General features: G+C 37.2%; 1 protein-coding gene across 1 annotated transcript in view; it reads right to left on the bottom strand.

Annotated features, from left to right (window-relative positions):
* The window catches only part of GPC5 (glypican 5), a 1,419,588-nt gene that overhangs the window by 1,141,417 nt on the left and 254,536 nt on the right, over window positions 1-23,635 (bottom strand). The window contains exon 3 of the mRNA XM_042979061.1: window positions 5,894-6,588. Coding sequence (XP_042834995.1) covers window positions 5,894-6,588 — 695 coding nt within the window. The remainder of the gene's footprint in view (window positions 1-5,893; window positions 6,589-23,635) is intronic.

Raw genomic sequence — 23,635 nt, 5'->3', positions numbered from 1 at the left:
TCATGAAATCTTTCTTTCCTTCTTTATTAGCTTATAGGTTTTTCTACTTCCGGTTGGCCCACTATGATTGGATTTTTTTCTGAGATGTCTTTTACCCTAGAAACTTGTATCTTTCCCCTTCAATTATTACTAATTTAATTCTTACGCCTTTCCATTTTCTCATGTGGAACTTCGGTTTTACTTCTCAGAAGAATGAGTCCATTTGAATAACATACTAATCCCAAGTTAAATACTATCTCTCTATATAAGTTAAATAAAAATTAGGCAAAGGTTAAAATGGTATCTTTAAATATATTATGGATGTACTTTCAATGACTACCCATAAAATGTGCCCATAGGTGGTTGATTTATAACCTTGAGTCACAGTCTTTTATTCTGTGGCAGTCAAATGCAAAAATACACATGAATGAAAGCTCATAAAAAAAAAAAAGTTTGCCTCAGAGATAACACCATCTTGGGGAACGTTGGAGGTGGTCATTGAGAGGACATGACTGTAGGCTGACATGTGAGCTGGACCCAGACATTTGGAGCATCCTAACCCTCTCCCCTGTCCTTGGAATGTACATTTTCTCCATTATCCCCACACTAGGAACCATATCAAGGATGCATCCTTGAGAGAGTGATGTGTTGCCTCAACCATACTTGCCTTACAATCTCTATTATACAAAATCATATAACAGTGATTTTTAGGAAACTGTATAAAAAAGAACAAAATTAGTGCCTTACCAGAAATAATGCAGGCTACTATTTTAATTTGCCTTTCAATTCATGTGAAAGAATATCATTGAGATACCTAAAAACATATGATTAATTTATTATGCTTTAATTCTACAGATGCAGATAAATGTGAATGTGTATAGAGGAAGTGATGAGGTATTAGTTATCTCAATAACATACTTTAATTAGAGTGCACTAGTGTGTACAATTCACCTTAAACTCAATTTTGATAGGTATTAAAATTGAATTGAATAGCTATTCTAAAGTAATTTGAATGCAACCAGCTGAATCTCTACTAATAGTGCATAGGTAAGAGATGTGAAAAACTGATTATCTATTTAAAAATACAAATTAGGACTTTTACTGTTGGAAATTATGTTTCTAAACCCTTACAGACTTAAAAAAAAAAAAAAAGCTTTTTGTGGTAGTAATTCCTAAGATGGCAACGTAGGAGGCTCTTGAATTTCCCTTCTCTCGCAGATGCACCAAATGTACAACTACCCATAGAGAAATTTCCTCTGAAAGAAATCCAGAAACTAGCTGAGCACATTGGGTGAGTGAGAAAATACCTACACTGAAACAGGAAAGGCTGAGACACACACTTATCATAAATCCCACCTTCAGCAAAGCGCCATACAATCCAGAGAGAAACCCCAACTCCCAGCTGTGAAAACAAAGCATACCAAAATTTATGAGATCCAGCAAAAGCAGTGCTAGCTAGTAAGTTTATAGTGATAAGTACCTATATTAAGGGCAGTGGGGTGGGAGGGGGAGTCATAAATAAACAACCTCATTTTACACCTCAAGAAACTAGAGGGAAAAGAGAATAAACTAAGCTCAAAGTTACCAGAAGAAATAACAAAGATCAAAGCAGAAATAAATGAAATGGAAAGCAAACAAACAATAGAAAATATCAATGATGTTAAGAGCTGACTTTTGAAAAGATAAAAAAAAATGTACAAATCTTTAGCTAGACTAAGAAAAAAATATAGACTCAAATAAATAAAATTATAAGTCAAAGAGGAGACATTACAACTGACACCATAGAAATACTAAGGGTCATAGAGACGGCTATGAACAATTATATGCAAACAAACAGGATAACCTAAAATAAACAGGTAAATTCCTAGAAACATAGAACCTATCAAAACTAAATTGTGAAAAAAATAGAAAATCTGAACAGACCAGTATTAAGTAAGGAGACTGAATCGGTAATTTAAAAATTAAGAAAGAAAAACAAAAAGCCCAGGACTAAATGTTTTCACTGATGAATTCTATCAAATATTTAAATAAAAATGTGATTTTGTCATTTATATGTCAATAAAGTTAAAAAAAAAAAACCATTTCGTTTCTAAAATTGTATAGAATCAATGTGCAGTTGAGTTTCTTAGTAATATTTGCTCCATTCAGAAGATGTTGAACCACTGAAATTAACACAGGTCTGGGTTCTTTTAATAAGTTAAAATATTAAGTTATATTAATAAATAATATGCTATGTGTAATTAATAGCAAAAAATAAAGTGTTATTTTATAAAATAAACAAATGATTTCCTCACAAGAAATCATTTGATCATTAAATGATTTCTGAACATTAGGAATGATTATGAAATGCTTTTTATATATTATTAATTAATATCAATTAACTAATATTAAAAGCACATTATAGTGTTGTATAAAGTTTTATGAAAATTCAGTTTTTTTCCTCATTCAAGGAAAATCTTTACAATTATTTGCTTACATTAAATGACAATTTATAATATTTTTTTCAACTCTATTCCCCATTAGGAAAGGTATGTTTGCTTTAGAAGCATTTAAAACACCACAGAAATCAACAAAGCATTCATAAATAATAATTATTTATTATGATAAATAATTAGTAGTGATTATAGTAGTGGTAATAATTAGTAGGATTTAAACATTTAACATGTATAAGACACTAATCGAAGTGTGAAAGCTCATTTTATGGTGAGAACTCTATGATGTAGGTATTATTGCCCCATTTCACCACAGAGGAGACTAAGGAAAGGAGAGATTAAATAATCAAATGCCCAAACTCATAGCCAGTAAGTGGCAGAGCACCTGTGAAATCCAGTCTGACAGTAGAGCCAGCACTTTTAATATCTACACTTTGCTGGCTCTCTGTTAATGCTTTATTAAATTAAGTATTGTCTTAATCCCCAGAATAATTATAAAATGAAAATACCCTATTGTAAATTAAATTTTGTTTCCCTAACGGCTTATTAAACAGGAGAGACTCATGATTTTCCTCAGGAAACTGGTAACATTTTTTTTCCAGTTGAAATTCATCCAACAGAAATATGATACAGCTGATACCTCTATGGATTTCTTAAAGTGAAAATATGTATTTATTGAGGACTAGACTTGGAAGTCCTAGATCTCAGAGATTGCTTTGGGAATGTGAGAAAGTCATTATTTGCTGGCTCTCCAATAATTTATTTTGAATTTGTTAAATTCATTGATGTGTGAACTGGTTATCGAAGCTTGATAAACAGCTTATAAATCACTTTGAAGTTGGCAGAAATAAATATTAATGAGTCAATTTTCAAGGAATTTAAAGTCAGTAGTATCTCCTTTTTCTGTTGCCATAAGTTAAAAAAGAGAATCTCAGTTGTTTTATTTAGAAAAGGATCTAACAACTTATTAGTAATGATTGATGTTTCTCAAGATAGTCCTAGGACTACTGATTATATCAAATCAAACGATTTGCCTAAAAGAAAAGAATGCTCTTTAGAAATTCACCACAGAGTTTCATATGACAAAAGTTTTGTTTAAAACTTCTTTATAAAACACAAGTACAATGATGATTCTCACTCTTTGAGATTCTAAAGTAATCTGCTTCCCCGAGGTTGGCTCAAGGCTGGACTTAGAATAAGCAAAGAAAAAAAGCAAGCATTTCGGGTACTGGTGTCTACCAATGTCAGAGCCTTACTGACATTTTCCCACTTGAACCATTTCTACCTTCTCCACACAGGACAAAACAGAATCAAAGGGTTTTAGTAGCTGTCCCAGGCCACATGACCAGTGAATAGCAAAGTCAGGACTTAAAAACAGGTTTATCGAAGTATGAGCCTGTGTTAGTTTAGTGTTTGAAATAGGAAAAATAGATAATTTTCTATGTGATAGATTTTAAGGATACAGAAAGGCCCTCCAGTTTTCAAAACAGATAGTAAAAGGAATCTTAGAAACCTAATTACTTATGTATATTAGAAAACTCTGGCCCTTTGAGATTACATGGCATGCCCTCAAATTAATATCAAATCTGGACTTGATTTCAGAGCTCTTGTGCCTGTTTTCCCTTCTGGAGATACTCAATATCATAATACTAATATTTGTTTCCTGGATCTAAAGGTTTATTTCCCATAATTATGAAATACTTGAAACCTTAAAAGTCTCACTTTGAGTTGGTTTATTATATCCCTTCCAAAAGTTCTAGTACTTATCTGATCTCCAGAAAGGGACAGATTGAAGAAAGATCTGGACCAGTGCATATGGTTGGGAACCTTGTTCACTATATAAAAACATCCAGCTGAATAAATCAGGAAGCAGGAGTTGAAGTCCAGCTCACTTTCTACCCGCCAAGCCATACAATGGTGTGGCATCCACCTAAAGAGGGCACCATGTCTAATCTGCAAAAGGGGACCTTACAGGCTCACACAGGCCCTGCAAAGAAAGGGGGCGTTACGTGATTGGGCACAAAGTTAAGAAGAAAGGGGGAAGAGGTGATTGGGCACAAAGATTTTCAGATCCAATGTCTATCAGAAATTGATTAAGAAAACCAACTTCCAAGGCTAATGATTAGGATGTTTATTAACTTGATAAATTAGTGTCACAATGGGGAGAGGTCTTCTTTCAGCACTGAGGAGTATAATTTTGTTTCAGGAGAAATGATTTAGGATAAACATCAGCAACATGTCCTACTTCACTGTATGGGATATGAGAATGTTACTAAGGAGCCTGTGAATATGTAAGAAAATGGCTCTACAGAAGGTGGGAAAAATAGAAAACTCTTGTGTCCTTTTTACTTGATGATTTTATTTCAAAAACTTCCTAAAATCTTCTTGGAATAAAACACCATGATGTTGCATATACCACATTTTCAAAAATCATTACACCATCACTGTGACAGATTCTGAAGAGTCTATGAAGAAACACTTCTGAACGTTAAGCTGTCAAGTTTTCATTTAATGAAAATATAATTGGCATGTCTATTTTAGTGTTGAAAACCTTTGAAATGCTAACAATTACTACCCATTTTTTTTTAGTAAAAGGCACCATTCTAGGTAGTTTGCATACATATTGCCTATCTTCCCAAAAAAGAATGCTCTAAAAGTTATGTGTTACTATTCTCTTTTTATCAATGAGGAAACAGGCTCAAAGAGTCTAAGGCATCTGAGAATTACTGGCAGAATGCAGATTCAAATCCATGTGGGTCCCCATTTTAAACCTGAGTCCTCTCTACCTCACTGAACTAATCCTATGAGAAGGCTTCTACTTAGAGAGAAAGGGGAAAGTAGCTAACCAATATTTTACTGTAAGATATAAAAAATATGTATATTTTGAGAAAGAGAGAGAGAAAGAAAGAACAAAAGAGGAGGGGCAGAGAGAGAGAGGGAGAGAGAGAATCCCAAGCAGACTCTGTACTGTCAGCACAGAGCCCAGTGCAAGGCTTGAAACCATGAACTGGAGATCATGACCTGAGCTGAAATGAAGAGTTTAACAATCAACTGAGCCACCCAGGTGCCCCAATACAAAATGAATCTTGAATCAAATATGGAAACCCACACAATTTCCTACTATTTCCTAATGTATTAACTCGTTAAGTTGCCATAACTAAAAAAAAATTAATGTTTATTTTTGAGAGAGACAGAGACAGAATGTGAATGGGTTGGGGCAGAGAGAGAGGGAGGCACAGAATCCAAAGCAGGCTCCAGGCTCCGAGCTGTCAGCACAGAGCCTGACATGGGGCTCGAACTCACAAGCTGTGAGATCATGACCTGAGCCAAAGTCAGACGCTCACTGACTGAGCCACCCAGGCGCCCCAAGTTGCCATAATTTTAAAGTACATAATAATGTGCTTATAGTCACTTAATTTTATGTATACGGTCAACCCTCGAGTTCTAAGAAATCAGTCAGGGAGTGTGGAGGGGTTGCTTACCTGCTCCGATAACTTTTGTGCATCGAGGTGAGCCTGCATCACGGCATCATTAACCAGCAAGTGGAAGTTCAGGAGCACATGTTCAATGTCGTATGTTCCATGCATGGCATCCGACAGCTCTCCCAATGACCGGATATAGGCATGCCAGTGTGGATTCAGCTCTGCCATGTGTGCCAAGCAGCCTCTCATGACATTGAGGCAGTACCCCATGCAAGGCTTGCTGAGAGTCAGGCCCTGGCAGTGAGGGCAGTACTGCATCCTCAGGACAGCTCTGCTGCACTCTCTGGAGAAGCGTAAATGGTCTGTGGTATTGATGACTTCAATGCCCAGATTCAGTGCCTGCAGAAATGTGCGGCTAGGCAGCAGCGATCTCCCCATCTGCCCCATCACTCTTTGGGGAATATTACCAAAGGGACTAACATCCCGGCGAGCCATCCGGATGCATTCTGAGTATTCCAGGGAACTGTCCGTCACACCAGGGCTAATGAGGTGATTGTAGACCAGAGGGAAAAGACCGTCAAAGAATCTGTTTACAAATTCTTCAGGATGAACATCTGCGCCAAACAAATAGAGCCCCACATCAGCGAAGAACTCCTGAACTGAAGCTGTAGCCTCTAAGGCCATATTTCTGTAGCTGTTGCAGAAGAAGATACTGGTGTAATTCTCTGCTTGTCTGATGAGATTTTCGAGGGTTTCTGTAACAAGAGCAGAGGTAAAACATGGAAAGGCTTAGTATCCACGCTGAAACTGTCCATCCGTCTGCTCCAGACAGTAGCATCCTAACCAACTTAAGGACCCAAATGGGAAAATGCTCAGCCTACTGAACCCAATTTAGTGCTCCAAGGATAAAGGTTGGTCAGCAGTGGGCATCACACACACCATGCAAGTTTTATGAGATGTATTTCCTAAAGTCAAATGTATAGAAATCAAAAAGTGTTGAAATGAAAAAGAAGTTACGATATGGTGGTTTCCCACTTACTTTATTTCATGGTCATCCACCACCCACCAATGGCAGAAGAAAAGTGTCGATGAGAGATTATTTCCAACCATGGGTTCATTGTTTATAAAAGACTGATGGTAGATGCTTGATTCACCACCTACTGTACTTCTACGCTTTTTCAATTTTTTTTTTCCAGAATGAAAGCTAGTAGATTATACACTAGTTACTGCATTAGAATTCCTACCAGGTTCAAATGAAAAAGAAAGCAAAATATTTCATGATTAAACAATGCCCTAACTGGCAAACCTTGTTAAGTAGTAGGCGAGTCATGAGTTCTATTAGTTGATGAAAATAATCGTGTGACCATCTTCTGAACACTGTTTTGTTGTTCTCATCATCTGATCTCCAAAGACTTAACTGTGGGACATTTTATTTTCTCACTTAAGTAACTGATGCTCCCAAATCAATTTCTCCACAGAAATAGAGAATAATTTATCTACAAATTAAGGAAGGTTGTAGTAATCGGTAAGCAAGAGTTATATTTCAAAATGATAGCTTTAGGCAGCAGTTGAACACCTTGGCTATTCTAGTAATTACATTTTATAATTAGCCTAATTATAATAAATAATGATGCTGGACTGTTATCAATACATAATTAATTGTAAAATACATCAATAAAATTATCTCCCATAACCCCAATCTCATCGTTATTTTTAATTAGGTTGTAAAAGACCACACAATGATTCAGTAATCAGACCATTGAATATATTATAAAAGGAGATGGAATGACAGTAGAATGAAAATGAAATAATAAAAAGCAGAAGTGCAGTGAGAGCCACTAATGAAGTGGAACTGTGTCATGAATATGCCATCATTTCCTAAAAACAAATAAACAACAACAAACCAAACCAAACACCTTTACGAAAAGCACCGAGAGGTAAAATACAGCCCCATGTTTTCTGATTCTGTTCTGAGACCAATTAATGTTGGGTCTCAAACTTTAGTGGGATATATCAAGATGCCTGCTACGGACTGAATGTTTGTTCACCCCTCCCCCAAATTAATATGTTGAAATCTAATCTCCAACGTGGATGACATTTGGAAGTGAGGCTTTCAGGAGGTGATTAGGTTCATGAATCGTGAAGCCCTCATGAATGGGATTGGTGCCTCTATAAAAGAGACTCCAGAGAGCTCCTTTGCTCCTTCTGCTATGTGAGGACACAGAAGATGACCATCCATGAACCAGGAAGTAGGTTCTCACCAGACAATGAATCTGCCAGCACTATGATCTGGGACTTCCTAGTCTCCAAAACTACGAGAAATAAATGTTTGTGGCTTATAAGGCACCCAGTCTATGGTATTCTGTGACAGCAGCCTGAACTAAAATAAAACAGCATGTGCCCTACCATGAAAGGCAGAAGTTTTTAAAGGTGGCTGTCACTCTGTTGCAACATAGAGGATTACAGACTTTAGTCTGTAAAGGAGAAGGTCTCCTGTGTTACCATGGCATCCCCGGTGCTCTCTAGAATGTAGGCTGCCTACTATGTATTCAACAAAAATGTGAGCAACTGAAGGCTTCAAGTGAGATTAGCTGCTTTACCAAGTGAGATCGCCTGATCACCTAGGCTGGGTGAGGAAAATACAGATTGCCAGGTCTCTGCACTAGGGTTTACAACCCAGTAGGTCCGTTTGGGTTTGGGAATCTCCCTTTAACAAGCAGCCCCCATGATTCTGTCAACCTAACCAGTTTCGGAAAAACTGCCCTCACAGATAATCTATAAAATGTTTGCTCTGCTTTGATAGAGTGGTTCAGCAAGCATTCCATCGAAACAGTCTCACCCCACAGCTGCGATGTCAGCCACTGCACTCTGCTTTCACAGACCCTCAAGAGTGCGTGTGGAAAGTGAGTTAAACCTGTGGCTGAAATAAAATAAAACTGCTAAGCTTATATTTTTCTCAATAATATAGGCTCACATCTCTCAGCAAATTATGTGTGGCCAAAAATTATGAGGTAGATTGAAAATGAATTTATTTGCCAATAATGGTTAAATAGCAATGTTTGCCATTTTTTAAAGGTAAGTGTAAATTTAAAGAGACCAAAACCACAGGCACGATTACATACTTTCCACCAGTTTTTCTCAGGTGCATGCTATAGACCTGTTTGTGCAGCTGATACTTGCCACACAATTCTCAGTGCAATAAAGGTTGAAAGCTACCCCAGGAAATACAAATGTTCCATCTGATTTCTGCCAACTCTAAGTGGTGTACAAACACACAATTTTTTAAAGTAAAAAATAAAAGATTTCTTTAAAAATTTGAGCCCCAATTATCTATAACTTACTATGATTCAGGGGTATATGAAATTTGTCTTTTCAGCTGCTATAACAAATAGGCTTTGCAAATTAATTTATTCTGTGAAAACAATATTAAAAATAATATATTTAATATTTACAGTTTCTTTTTTTATTTTATTTCAGAATAGTTTTTCTCTGATCTAGATTTTTATTTTTTTATTTTTTGTAATTTTTTTAATGTTTATTTATTCTTGAGAGAGAGACAGACAGACTGCGAGTGGGGGACAGGTAGAGAGAGAGGGAGACACAAAATCCAAAGCAGGCTCCAGACTCTGACCTGACAGCACAGAGCCCAATGTGGGGCTCGAGCTCATGAATCATGAGATCATGACCTGAGCCAAAGTCAGAGGTTTAATTGAGCCAACCAGGCACCCCTGATCTAGATTTTTAAAACAAAATATAATGGAATGTATTAAAATGTTAGGAATCCTATCATGGAAACATTTTAAAACTTTATGTTGTAAAAATTAAAATTTTAGTTTTCATAACTACGTATTGTTTTTGCTGATCTTTGAATAAGAGAAGACATGTGCTCAAATATCAACATTCTGATTATTTCTGAATATCTAAACACAAAATAGCTTTTTTAAATGAACTTATTCTGTAATATTTTTTAAATGTTTTATTTATTTTTGAGACAGAGAGAGAGCATGAGCAGGGAAGGGGCAGAGAGAGAGGGAGACACAGAATCTGAGGCAGGCTCCAGGTTCTGAGCTGTCAGCACAGAGCCCGATGCGGGGCTCAAACTCACGGACTGTGAGATCATGACCTGAGCCAAAGTCGGACGCTCAACCAACTGAGCCACCCAGGCGCCCCTGTAATATTTTTTTGGTATGCTACTAACTCATCACGATTAAAGATTTTACTTTCAATCTGTGTTAAATCTCATATTGACACATTCCAGTTAGCTGAACCCTAAACATGTGTTAGTATTTTTTTTAAGTTTATTTATTTATTTTGAGAAAGAGAGAGCCAGCGGGGCGTGGGGGGGGGTGGGTGGGCAGAGAGACCGAGAAAGAGAAAACCCCAAAGAGACCCTGCACTGGCAGTGCAGAGCTCAAAGCACGGCTCTATCCGAAGAACCATGAGACCGTGATCCGAGCCAAGATCAAGAGTTTGATGCTTAACTGACTGAGCCACCCAGGTGTCCCCATATGTTAGTATTTTTCAATGTATACATTTGTGATCCTAAATATTTTTTAAATCCAATCAATGATGAAAATGTAAACAATTGTTCTGTATACATTTGAATTAGGGATAAACATACTTTTGTGAGGTTTTTATCCTAATATAAAATGTTAATATATAAACAATTATATCAGAAACTGAATAATCTAGAAGCCAATCCACTGGATGACTGTGTTAATCTTTTTTTTTTTAAAGTTGGTAAAATCAGAAGTTGAATTTATGAAAATTAGTTGTTTGTATTAACTCTGAATTTACAAACCCATCACTTTGTTGTCTTACTGTGTTTATCATAGAGTTGAGTGTTTCCATTTTATGGAATCGGTATTATGATTTTAACAAGAATTTAAACTTGTCAAAAGAATTGTCAAATAACCCAAATATTTTGTGGTTCTGCAAAATAGTAATCCACATATAAAATCGGTGTTTACAAATCCAAGGGAGGTTAGGTGCTAAATAATTCATCATCTCTACTTCATTATTAAAGGGAAACTATACAGTTCCTTTCATTACAAAGTTTTAATAAGTAAAACATAGCCCTCACCTAAGCTATACAAATAACAGTTTTCTTTTGATATGCCAAAAATTATAACACATGTTGAAAATAATTAAACATTTGCTAGGCCTTCCTTAAGGAATTTAGCAAACAGACTAGAAAAAAAAATCTTTTTGTTGTTTTTCATTGAGAATTTCAATAAGCTCTTCCTCTCAGTGGTATCACATCAAGTCTACCAAGGCATAAAACTTCCAGCTTTCCTTTCCATGCCTAAGTGTGGTAGGTTCAATAAGAAAATGCAATCTAATTAGTGATTGAATAAAAAATGTAATTTCTCCCGGCTTTATGAGAGAATTAATTTATGCATCATCTCATTAAGTAGAAAGCGAAGTTGGAATACATGAAGTTTATGTGAATCCACTTCAATTTTCAACATTAACATTCTGTGAAAATTTAATAACAAAACACCTATGAGAAGAAACTTACATCAACTTTCTTCAGCCCACATACCCTTTGGAGACATTTTATAGTACATACAAATGATTACTGACACTTAAACCAAGGGTTTAAACTTAAATACAACTAGTGGAGATAAAACAAGGTGATATCGATTTAAAATTAAACTTGACAAATTGCAAAATCAGTGAAGACTTATATGCAGGTAGATTTTTACAATGGAAGAAACAATATTTATAGGGCTTTTATTGCTTTAATGATAAAGAGGATTTCAAAATGTAATGATCGCGAAATTACTGTTATACTAACCTCCCCTGCATGACATGAACAGACATTTTATGACCCTTTTCATATTTTTATTATTTTATTTTTGATACATGAACATTTTAAGATACAAAGTCTGAAGTGTCTATTACAATTTAAGACCCCAGATATTCTCAAACACAGCAATGAAATAGATGAAGAAAGATTAAATCATACCAACTGTGGATAATCAGACGATTTTACAATATGTACCTGGGTCAAAGAGAAATTCTCAGAGCAAATTTACATATTTGTGCATTACAGTTCTCAAGTCACAAATTTTGTTACTATCATAGATAATTCCTTACTACCCTGAAACTTCAGAGGTAGTCTGTGCCAAAAACTATCTTTTCCTCTGAAATGAATTGTAGGTATATGAGTAGATAGGTAGTGATCATTTTAAGAGCAATTTCTCAACCAGTTTTTATCACATACACATTACAATGAACTGTAACTCCTTCTGCCTTTTTTTTTTAACAAAATGCCTTCCAATAATTTTAATATGGTCTTACCAATTTCTCCAGTCTGGAATTGTTTATACTGAATTCATCCCTTTGATATTTGCATATTTCCTCCACTTTTCCATAAAATAAAATGTGTAATAAAAGCTTTCTACAATATTAATTTAATGACATTTTTAAATGTTATGCGGTATGATTTATAATATCATTCTTCAGAAATTAGTCAGCTATACAAATAAATAGTAAATAGAATATTGATCTGTATCACCAAAAATTAACATATCAGTAATTAATCTGGTTTCCTCAGACAAGCACTGCATGGAAAAATGCTTTCTCAACTTTTCTCCCTCATTTCCCTCCCCACTAATTTGGTTATCATGGTGCTTCACATTTATTACTAGTATCATTTTAAAATCATTTATGTTTGAAAATCAATTTATGATTTTAGCAAGAATTTAAGCTCAATTAAACACTTTACGTAACAGTTAAAATCAATGTCAAACAACTCACTGTAGATTGTTTCATAAGTTGTTATAGGATGAAGACTTTAAGTCAAATCTAATAATCTTTAAAACAAACCCAGAAACATAGCCTACAAATACAGGATTGTTGTATAAAACTGTAATACTCGGTTATTTGGCACATTAAAAAAATGTTTTAGTAAATTGGTTTAGGCAAATTCATTTTCTCTGGATTGACCATTTGAGATAAGGTGAGTAGGAAAGCCTCCAATGAGGAACATTTGAGTAGACGCCTCAGTGATGTAAATAAACCAGCCATGAGCAGATTAGCGGGTTCACAGGAACTAGAATGCAACAACCTGAGGTGTGAAGAAGCTTGTTGACTGGCAAAAAGGAGGAAAGTCAATGTGATTGTAGACCAGTGAGTGAGAGAAGGGATGAAAGGTCAGAGAAATCAGAACAGCCTCACAGACCATGGTAAAGGATTTGGATTTTATTGTGGAATGAGAAACTACTGGGGAATATAAAACATGAAGAACATGATGTGGTTTGTATATTAAAGGATCACAGTGGCTGCTGTGTGGAGAATGGACTGTTGGGACAAGGACAAGAGAGAGAACAGGGAGTCCAGTTAATAAGCTATGGTAGACATTGGTGGACTGGGCTGTGATGGTAGTGAAATAATTTACAAAAAGTGATCACACTGGCCACATGTATTAAATTATATCCAAAGGGTCTTGCTGTTGTATGGAGGGAGGTGCAGAGAAAATGGGTAAATGTAGGATCACTGATACATACCTCTGATGCCTCAGCCTCAGCTGCTGAATCCACACAGGTGCCATTTACTGAGATAGGCAAGTCTATGGAGGCACCATATTTGTGTGTGGTGGGAGCTGGAAATTAAAAGTTGCATTTTGGACACGTTAAGATTCAAATGCCAATTAGAAGTCCAAATAAACTTTTATCAGTATAGAGTTAGATAAACTAATTTCTGTCTCAGGAGTAAAGTTGAGCTTGGTGATATAGACTGGAGATTGATGGGCATGGGGAATAAAACCATGGTACTGGATGAAATAACCTAAAGCAAAAAGATAGGAAAAGAGTGCAGAGATGCAGGAAAGTAAGAGGAGCCAGCAAGAAGAATGAGAATAAAAAAACCAGTGAAATAAAAGGAAAATCAGAAAAGTGGAGGGTGCCAGAAACCAAGAGAAGAAAATGATTCAAGTAGAAGGAATTAATCTATCATGTCAAATGCTATTAAGAGATCAACAGAGATGATGAATAACAACTGACCATGGGAACTAACAAGAGAGAGGCTCTTACTGACCTTGACAAGAGCTGCCTCAGCAGAAGGAGAGCAAAAAGGAGAAAAGGAATTGAGGCAATATATAGATAACTGTCTTGAAAATGCTTGCTATAATGGAAGTAGAGAACCAAGGCAGGCACAGGATGGAAACAAGAGGTCAAAGCTATTTGTTTTATGAGGAGGGAGAATTTACTGGATGTTCATATGCTGACAGGAGCCATTTGATCAACAAATAAATATTTCAATGACTGAGCAGGGGGATAGGAATTGTTGGAGGTAATTCTTTGAATAAGCAAAAGAATCTAATGTAGGGCACATGTGGATACAAGAACACTGGCTAGACAGTGGATGTTAAACCTGCCAAGGATGATAACAAGAGAAGTGAAGAGAAAGTGAGTGTGCCAGGCAATAAAATCTTGAGTTGATAAGGGAAGATAACCAAAAGTTTGATGAATGACAGTCTGGAATACTAGTGTGTAGTGAGTCTTCTGGCAGGCATGTCCAAGGGGCTTTTCTTGAGAAGAAGGGAGCAACAATGTGGATCAAGGAGCACACTTCCCCCAACCACAGAAGATGCTTTTAGTAGTTTCCTATTACTGTTGAAGCAAATCACCACAAAGTTAGTGGCTTCAAACAGTTGAAATCTATTCTCTCACTGTGACAGATGCCAAAATCAGAACCATCAGGCTGAAACGATGACAGGCCAGGCTGAGTTCCCTCCAAAAGCTCTAGGAGAGAATCTATTCCTTCCCTCTTCCAGCTTCTTATGGCTCCTATAATTTTTTGGCTTGTGGGTGTGTAAATCCAATCAATCTCTGCCTCGTAGTCACACTTTTGTATGTGTGTGGCAAATCTCTCTCTGTCTCCCTCTTTTAAGGATACATATGGGAGATTGCTTAGAGCAAGATGGCTGTGTAGGAGGACACTGGGCTCACCGCGTCCTGCTGACCACTTAGACTCTCCCCACATCTGCCTAAATAACCCAGAAAACTGCCAGAAGACTAGCAGAACGGACTCTCCGGAGCCAAGCGTAGACGAGAGGCCTACGGAAAAGGGTAGGAAGGGCGGAGAGGCGGTGCGCACTACACGGACTGGTGGGAGGGAGCCGGGGCGGTGGAGGGGCGGCCAGCCCACCCGGCAAGGCAGAGCCCCTGAGTCTGGCTTGCAAAGCTGAGGGGCTGGACAGAGTGTGTTCTGACAGCCAGCAGGACTTAACATCTGGAATGCTATAAGTCAACAGCTCTGCTCCGAGAGTGGGAGGGCGAGAGAACAACAAGAGGGAGAGTTGTTGAGTCCCAGAGGACAGAGCTCAGCTTGGCGGGGAACAAAGGTGCTCGCCAGCGCCATCTCCCTCGCCCATCCCCCAGCCAAAGTCCCAAAGGGAACCAGTTCCCCTCACGGAACTTGCTTGCACATCACAAACACCCAACGCTGTGCTTCTGTGGGTCCATCCCACCGACGGGTCTGCCTCCCTCCCAGTGCCACACCCCCCCCCAACCAGACCACCGAAGGCAAAGCAAGCTGAGCCTGCCCCTCCCACCCCTGTGCACCTTGTGGATCCACCCCAGCTAATACACCAGATCCCTTCAGAGCAACACCACAAGCCTGGCAGTGTGCAAGTAGCCCAGACAGAGGCCACACCACTCCACAGTGAGTCCTGCCCCTGGGAGAGGGGAAGATAAGGTACACACCAGTCTGACTGTGGCCCCAGCGGTGGGCTGGGGCAGACATCAGGTCTGACTGTGGCCCCAGCCACCAATGCAAGTTACTCCAGACAGCACAGAGGAAGAGCCCTGCAGTTCCGCACCACTCCAGGGACTATCCAAAATGACCAAACGGAAGAATTCCCCTCAAAAAAAACTCCAGGAAGTAGCAACAACTAACGAACTGATCAAAAACAATTTAAGCAATGTAACAGAAAATGAATTTAATATAATAGTCATAAAATTAATCGCTGGGCTTGAAAAAAGCATAGAGGATAGCAGAGAATCTATTACTACAGAGATCAAGGGACTAAGAAACAGTCAGGAGGAGCTAAAAAATGCTATATATGAGCTGCAAAATAAAATGGAGGTGACCACAGCTCGGACTCAAGAGGCGGAGGAGAGAATAGGTGAATTAGAAGATAAAATTATGGAAAAAGAGGAAGCTGAGAAAAAGAGAGATAAAAAAATCCAGGAGTATGAGGGGAGAATTAGAGAACTAAGTGACACAATTAAACATAATAACATATGCATAATTGGGATTCCAGAGGAGGAAGAGAGAGGGAAAGGTGCTGAAGGCATACTTGAAGAAATCATAGCTGAGAACTTCCCTGATCTGGGGAAGGGAACAGGCATTGAAATCCAATCCTTTAGACGTAACTTGAATCAATCTTCTGCACATTATCATAGTCAAACTGGCAAAATACAAGGATAAAGAGAAAATTCTGAAAGCAGCTAGGGATAAAGATGCTCTAACATATAAAGGGAGACCAATAAGACTAGTGACAGATTTATAAACTGAAACTTGTCAGGCCAGAAAGGAATGGCAGGAAATCTTCTATGTGATGAACAGAAAAAATATGCAGCCAAGAATCCTTTATCCAGCAAGTCTGTCATTTAGAATAGAAGAAGAGATAAAGGTCTTCCAAAACAAACAAAAACTGAAGGAATTCATCACCACTAAACTAGCCCTACAAGAGATCCTAAGGGGGATCCTGTGAGACATCACTACAAGCATGAAACCTACAGACATCACAATGACTCTAAACCCATATCTTTCTATAACACCAAATGTAAATGGACTAAATGGTCCAACCAAAAGACATAGGGTATCAGAATGGATAAAAAAATAAGAACCATCTATTTGCTGTCTACAAGAGACTCATTTTACACCTGAGGACACCTTCAGATTGAAAGTGAGGGGATGGAGAACTATCTATCATGCTACTGGAAGTCAAAAGAAAGCTGGAGTAGCCATACTTACATCAGACAAACTAGACTTTAAATTAAAGGCTGTAACAAGAGATGAAGAAGGGCATTATATAATAATTATAGGGTCTATCCATCAGGAAGAGCTAACAATTATAAATGTCTATGCGCCGAATACGGAAGCCCCCAAATAGATAAAACAATTAATCACAAACATAAGCAACCTTATTGATAAGAATGTGGTAATTGCAGGGGACTTTAATACGCCACTGACAACAATGGATAGATCATCTAGACACAAGACCAATAAAGAAACAAGGGCCCTGAATTATACATTGGATCAGATGGACTTGACAGATATATTTAGAACTCTGCATCCCAAAGCAACAGAATATACTTTTATCTCGAGTGCACATGGAACATTCTCCAAGATATATCACATACTGGGTCACAAAACAGCCCTTCATAAGTATACACAAATTGAAATCATACCATGCATACTTTCAGACCACAATGCTATGAAGCTTGAAATCAACCACAGGAAAAAGTCTGGAAAACCTCCAAAAGCATGGAGGTTAAAGAGCATCCTACTAAAGAATGAATGGGTCAACCAGGCAATTAGAGAAGAAATTAAAAAATATATGGAAACAAATGAAAATGAAAATACAACAATCCAAATGCTTTGGGATGCAGCAAAGGCAGTCCTGAGAAGAAAATACATTGCAGTCCAGGCCTATCTCAAGAAACAAGAAAAATCCTAAATACAAAATCTAACAGCACACCTAAAGGAAATAGAAGCAGAACAGCAAAGACACCCCAAACCCAGAAGAAGAAGAGAAATAATATAGATTAGAGCAGAAATAAACAAAATAGAATCTAAAAACACTGTAGAGCAGGTCAATGAAACCAAGAGTTGATTTTTTGAAAAAATAAACAAAATTGATAAACCTCTTGCCAGGCTTCTCAAAAAGAAAAGGGAGAGGACCCAAATAGATAAAATCATGAATGAAAATGGAATTATTACAACCAATCCCTCAGAAATACAAGCAATTACCAGGGAATACTATGAAAAATTATATGCCAACAAACTGGACAACCTGGAAGCAATGGACAAATTCCAAAACACCCACACGCTCCCAAAACTCAAACAGGAAGAAATAGAAAGCTTGAACAGACCCATAACCAGCGAAGAAATTGAATCAGTTATCAAAAATCTCCCAACAAATAAGAGTCCAGGACCAGATGGCTTCCCAGGGGAATTCTACCAGACATTTAAAGCAGAAATAATGCCTATCTTTCTCAAGCTATTCCAAAAAATAGAAAGGGAAGGAAAACTTCCAGACTCATTCTATGAAGCCAGCATTACTTTGATTCCTAAACCAGACAGAGACCCAGTAAAAAAAGAGAACTACAGGCCAATATCCCTGATGAATATGGATGCAAAAATTCTCAACAAGATACTAGCAAATTGAATTCAACAGCATATAAAAAGAATTATTCACCATGATCAAGTGGGATTTATTCCTAGGATGCAGGGCTGGTTCAACATTTGCAAATCAATCAATGTGATACATCACATTAATAAAAGAAAAGATAAGAACCATATGATTCTGTCAATCGATGCAGAAAAAGCATTTGACAAAATTCACCATCCTTTCTTTTTTTTTTTTAATTTTTTTTCAACGTTTTTTATTTATTTTTGGGACAGAGAGAGACAGAGCATGAACGGGGGAGGGGCAGAGAGAGAGGGAGACACAGAATCGGAAACAGGCTCCAGGCTCCGAGCCATCAGCCCAGAGCCTGACGCGGGGCTCGAACTCACAGACCACAAGATCGTGACCTGGCTGAAGTCGGATGCTTAACCGACTGCGCCACCCAGGCGCCCCCACCATCCTTTCTTAATAAAAGCCCTCGAGAAACTCGGGAAAGAAGGAACATACTTAAACATCATAAAAGCCATTTATGAAAAGCCCACAGCTAATATCATCCTCAATGGGGAAAAACTGAGAGCTTTCCCCTGAGATCAGGAACATGACAGGGATGTCCACTCTCATCGTTGTTGTTTAACATAGTGTTGGAAGTTCTAGCATCAGCAATCAGACAACAAAAGGAAATCAAAGGCATCAAAATTGGCAAAGATGAAGTTAAGCTGTCACTTTTTGCAGATGACATGATATTATACATGGAAAATCCGACAGACTCTACCAAAAGTCTGCTAGAACTGATACATGAATTCAGCAAAGTCGCAGGATACAAAATTAATGTACAAAAATCAGTTGCATTCTTATGCACTAATAATGAAGCAACAGAAAGACAAATAAAGAAACTGATCCCATTCACAATTGCACCAAGAGGCATAAAATACCTAGGAATAAACCTAACCAAAGATGTAAAAGATCTGTATACTGAAAACTATAGAAAGCTTATGAAGGAAATTGAAGAAGATATAAAGAAATGGAAAAACATTCCATGCTCATGGGTTGGAAGAATAAGTATTGTCAAAATGTCAATACTACCCAAAGCTATCTACATATTCAATGCAATCCCAGTCAAAATTGCACCAGCATTCTTCTCGAAACTAGAACAAGCAATCCTAAAATTCATATGGAACCACAAAAGGCCCCAAATAGCCAAAGTAATTTTGAAGAAGACCAAAGCAGGAGGCATCACAATCTCAGACTTTAGCCTCTACTACAAAGCTGTAATCATCAAGACAGCATGGTATTGGCACAAAAAACAGACACATAGACCAATGGAATAGAATAGAAACCCCAGAACTAGACCCACAAACGTATGGCCAACTAATCTTTGACAAAGCAGGGAAGAATATCCAATGGAAAAAAGACAGTCTCTTTAACAAATGGTGCTGGGACAACTGGATAGCAACGTGCAGAAGAATGAAACTAGACCACTTTCTTACACTATTCACAAAAACAAACTCAAAATGGATAAAGGACCTGAATGTTAGACATGAAACCATCAAAACACTAGAGGAGAAAGCAGGAAAAGACCTCTTTGACTTCAGTCGCAGCAATTTCTTACTTGACACATCCCCAAGGGCAAGGGAATTAAAAGCAAAAATGAACTACTGGGACCTCATGAATAAAAAAATGCTCTGCACAGCAAAGGAAACAATCAACAAAACTAAAAGGCAACTGAGGGAATGGGAAAAGATATTTGCAAATGACATATCGGACAAAGGGCCAGTATCCAAAATCTATAAAGAGCTCACCAAACTCCACACCCGAAAAACAAATAACCCAGTGAAGAAATGGGCAGAAAACATGAATAGACACTTCTCTAAAGAAGACATCCGGATGGCCAACAGGCACATGAAAAGATGCTCAACGTCGCTCCTCATCAGGGAAATACAAATCAAAACCACACTCAGACATCACCTCACGCCAGTCAGAGTGGCCAAAATGAACAAATCAGGAGACTATAGATGCTGGAGAGGACGTGGAGAAACGGGAACCCTCTTGCACTGTTGGTGGGAATGCAAACTGGTGCAGCTGCTCTGGAAAACAGTGTGGAGGTTCCTCAAAAAATTAAAAATAGACCTACCCTATGACCCAGCAATAGCACTGCTAGGAATTTACCCAAGGGATACAGGAGTGCTGATGCTAGGGGCACTCGCAACCCAATGTTTACAGCAGCACTTTCAACAATAGCCAAATTATGGAAAGAGCCTAAATGTCCATCAACTGATGAATGGATAAAGAAATTGTGGTTTATATACACAATGGAATACTATGTGGCAATGAGAAAGAATGAAATATGGCCCTTTGTAGAAACGTGGATGGAACTGGAAAGTGTTATGTTAAGTGAAATAAGCCATACAGAGAAAGACAGATAATATATGTTTTCACTCTTATGTGGATCCTGAGAAACTTAACAGAAGTCTATGGGGGAGGGGAAGAAAAAAAAAACGAGGTTAGAGTGGAAGAGAGCCAAAGCATAAGAGACTCTTAAAAACTGAGAACAAACTGAGGGTTGATGGGGGGTGGGAAGGAGGGGAGGGTGGGTGATGGGTATTGAGGAGGGCACCTTTTGGGATGAGCACTGGGTGTTGTATGGAAACCAATTTGACAATAAATTTCATATTAAAAAAAAAGGATACATATGGGAGTTTTAAGGTTCAGCCAGATAATCTAGGATAATCTCCCAACCTCAGGATCATTAATTTAATCACATCTGCAAAGACCTCTACTTCCATATAAGTAACATTTACAGATGCAGGGATCAGTCCCTGATACCTCCAGAGGCCAATATTCATCCTACTGCAATACTGATCACAGAACACAAAAAATATCTACTCTTTGACTTGGAAACTCAGGAGACAAAGGTTCTAGTGTAGTCTCTTCCATAAACAAATCATATGAGCCATTTAACTTCCCCAAACATCAATTTTATCTTTAATAAAATAGATATCATAGTGTCTGTTTGGACAGTGGGACAGAATATCTGTGAAATCACATGAAATAAAGTACAGGATGATGCCCAGTGATCTTTCCCCCTACATTTACATCCTGCACTAGAAAGATATTTTAAGAATGCTTGTAACTTACTCCCTTTCCTGAGGAATCAGAGGTCGTCTGAGACACGGATCATGTCCTGTTCATCTTTATATCTCTCAACCCTTGGCTCATTGGAAGCCTCAATATATCCTGATACGATTAGGTTTAAATCCACTCCAGTGAAATGTTATTTATGTGACTATAAATTTTCTAACTTCCCCATACCATGTTTATTCTCATCAGAAAACAGGTAGAATACTTTCTATCTTCTGTAGTGGCTGTGATAATTAAATGAATTTGTACATACACACACTGTCCCTGTACCTGCAGGTGGAAAGTGCTCAAAATACATCAAAGAATACTAATACTAATAATCTCTTACTTCTGCCATGTACTTGCCATAAGCTAGATACTTTATTAAATTCTGCTGATAAATTAATTCACATTCATGGTGTGGGTAATCTCACTGTAATAACAAATAATGATAAACATCTAAGGTTATAATAAATGTCAGGAGGCTGATAAATGACAGTATGGAATACTAGCAGGTACTGAGTCTGGTACATATTATTATATGCTGAATATAATAATAGTATTATTTAAAATAATTTAAAAATTCTTATTAACATTCCCATCTTAAATGTAATCAAGCTTAAGCACTGAAAATGTAAGTGATTTCCTATAGTTTGCTCAAGTAAGTGATTTTCTGTATTAACATACAAAGTGGAGAAGCGTAAATCTAAATGCAAGTTATCTGGCTCCAGAGTCTAGGTTCTAAACTATTAGAATAGGTGGTCTCTTTAAAAAGGCTGAAAGTCTGTTTAAATAAGTTGAAAAGGGGCCGTTTTGTATATATTTCATCCAAAAATAAAACAAAACTTTACATATCCAATTAAATGCGGACATTTCACTGTTAATTTAGTACATTGGGCCATTACATGTGGTATAATCCAAATTAACCATTATAATTATTCTTTTTTGGGAAATTAATAAATATTATTACCATAGCACAAAAAAATGAAGAGAAATCTCTACACATGTTTTGTTGGAGTCCAAACAGCTGAGGATTTTCCAATATTTATAATTATTAACTGGAAAATTCATCCTAATCTCTGCGGGAAAAAGCGTACCATGTAAGATCTTTATTATCAAGTACATGTGGAGAAGAAAATAAACACTCTTGCCCTTCCACCTCCAACTCACCAAAACCACAATCTGTATTTGAAGAGATTGAAGGGAAGATGTACTAAGGTTTAGTTAGAACAAGAATGTCAAGTTCCACTCAGAGATAAAGGGTGAGGATAGAGGGATTTTTGCTGGTGATGGTCTGCAAATTCCATCAGGGAATAGAGGAAGATTCAGGTGGGCAGAGAGAGATAACTGAATGGTTCAAATTAAAGGTTGTACTGGTCCACTGAAATGGCTCAAGGTCTTTATAGACCTCTACCCTAACCAAATGCAGTGGCTTCCTTCCAAGGCTCACACTCTCCTGCATACTTCAGCCCCTAAAACTGATGGCATTGATTCCCTTACATCCTCTATGGATGACTTTTTTCTTCTTTCACTCATTCCTGTAAATCCTAGGCCACTTTTCTTTTTTGAAGCCCCAGTTTTTGTTCCATATTATCTTACTCAAAATACAATACCACTTCTACAATATCAAATGAAGCCTCCAAGCCAATGACCCCCAAATTTACATATATTACTCATTGATTCCCAAAGTTTTTGGTCTCAGGATCCTTTACATTCTGAAAAGTTATTGACTAACCTGTAGAGCTTTTGTCTTGGAGGGTTACATTTATAGATATATATTATTTTAAAATAAAAACTAGTAACTATTTAAAAATTTTATTCAGTCCAGTTAAAACATAACAACAAATTTATTACGTTAGAATAGATTACACACTTTGTGAAAAACAACTATTTTCTAAAATAAATAGTGTGAAAATTGGCATGATTTTACATTATTATAAATTTCATTAATATCTGGCTTAATCAAAGACAGCTAGATTTTCATATCTGATTCTGGATTTAATTTACTACAATATGTTGTCTCTGTCAACACACACAGGAAAAAAAAAATCCAGCCTCCCAAAGATACGCAGTTGGCAAAAGAAGGTATATTTAAACATCTTTTCACATAATTGTTAATATTCTTCTTTGCTATTACACCAAAACTTGACAAGTAATTTTTCTTCATTGTCAGTTGCAAAGCCCCATTGATTTATGTTTCACTAGGAATGGCTCTATTACCCATGCATGATTTTGTCACTACATTAACATTTGAAAAATGTTGATGGACACATTATGCACATTTCCTCAATGCTGACACAGTTAATCTTTTCTGTATG

This window comes from Panthera tigris, chromosome A1 (genome assembly GCF_018350195.1).
Source record: "Panthera tigris isolate Pti1 chromosome A1, P.tigris_Pti1_mat1.1, whole genome shotgun sequence".
In the NCBI taxonomy this organism is placed as follows: domain Eukaryota; kingdom Metazoa; phylum Chordata; class Mammalia; order Carnivora; family Felidae; genus Panthera; species Panthera tigris.
This window is presented reverse-complemented; position numbering and strand designations above follow the sequence as displayed.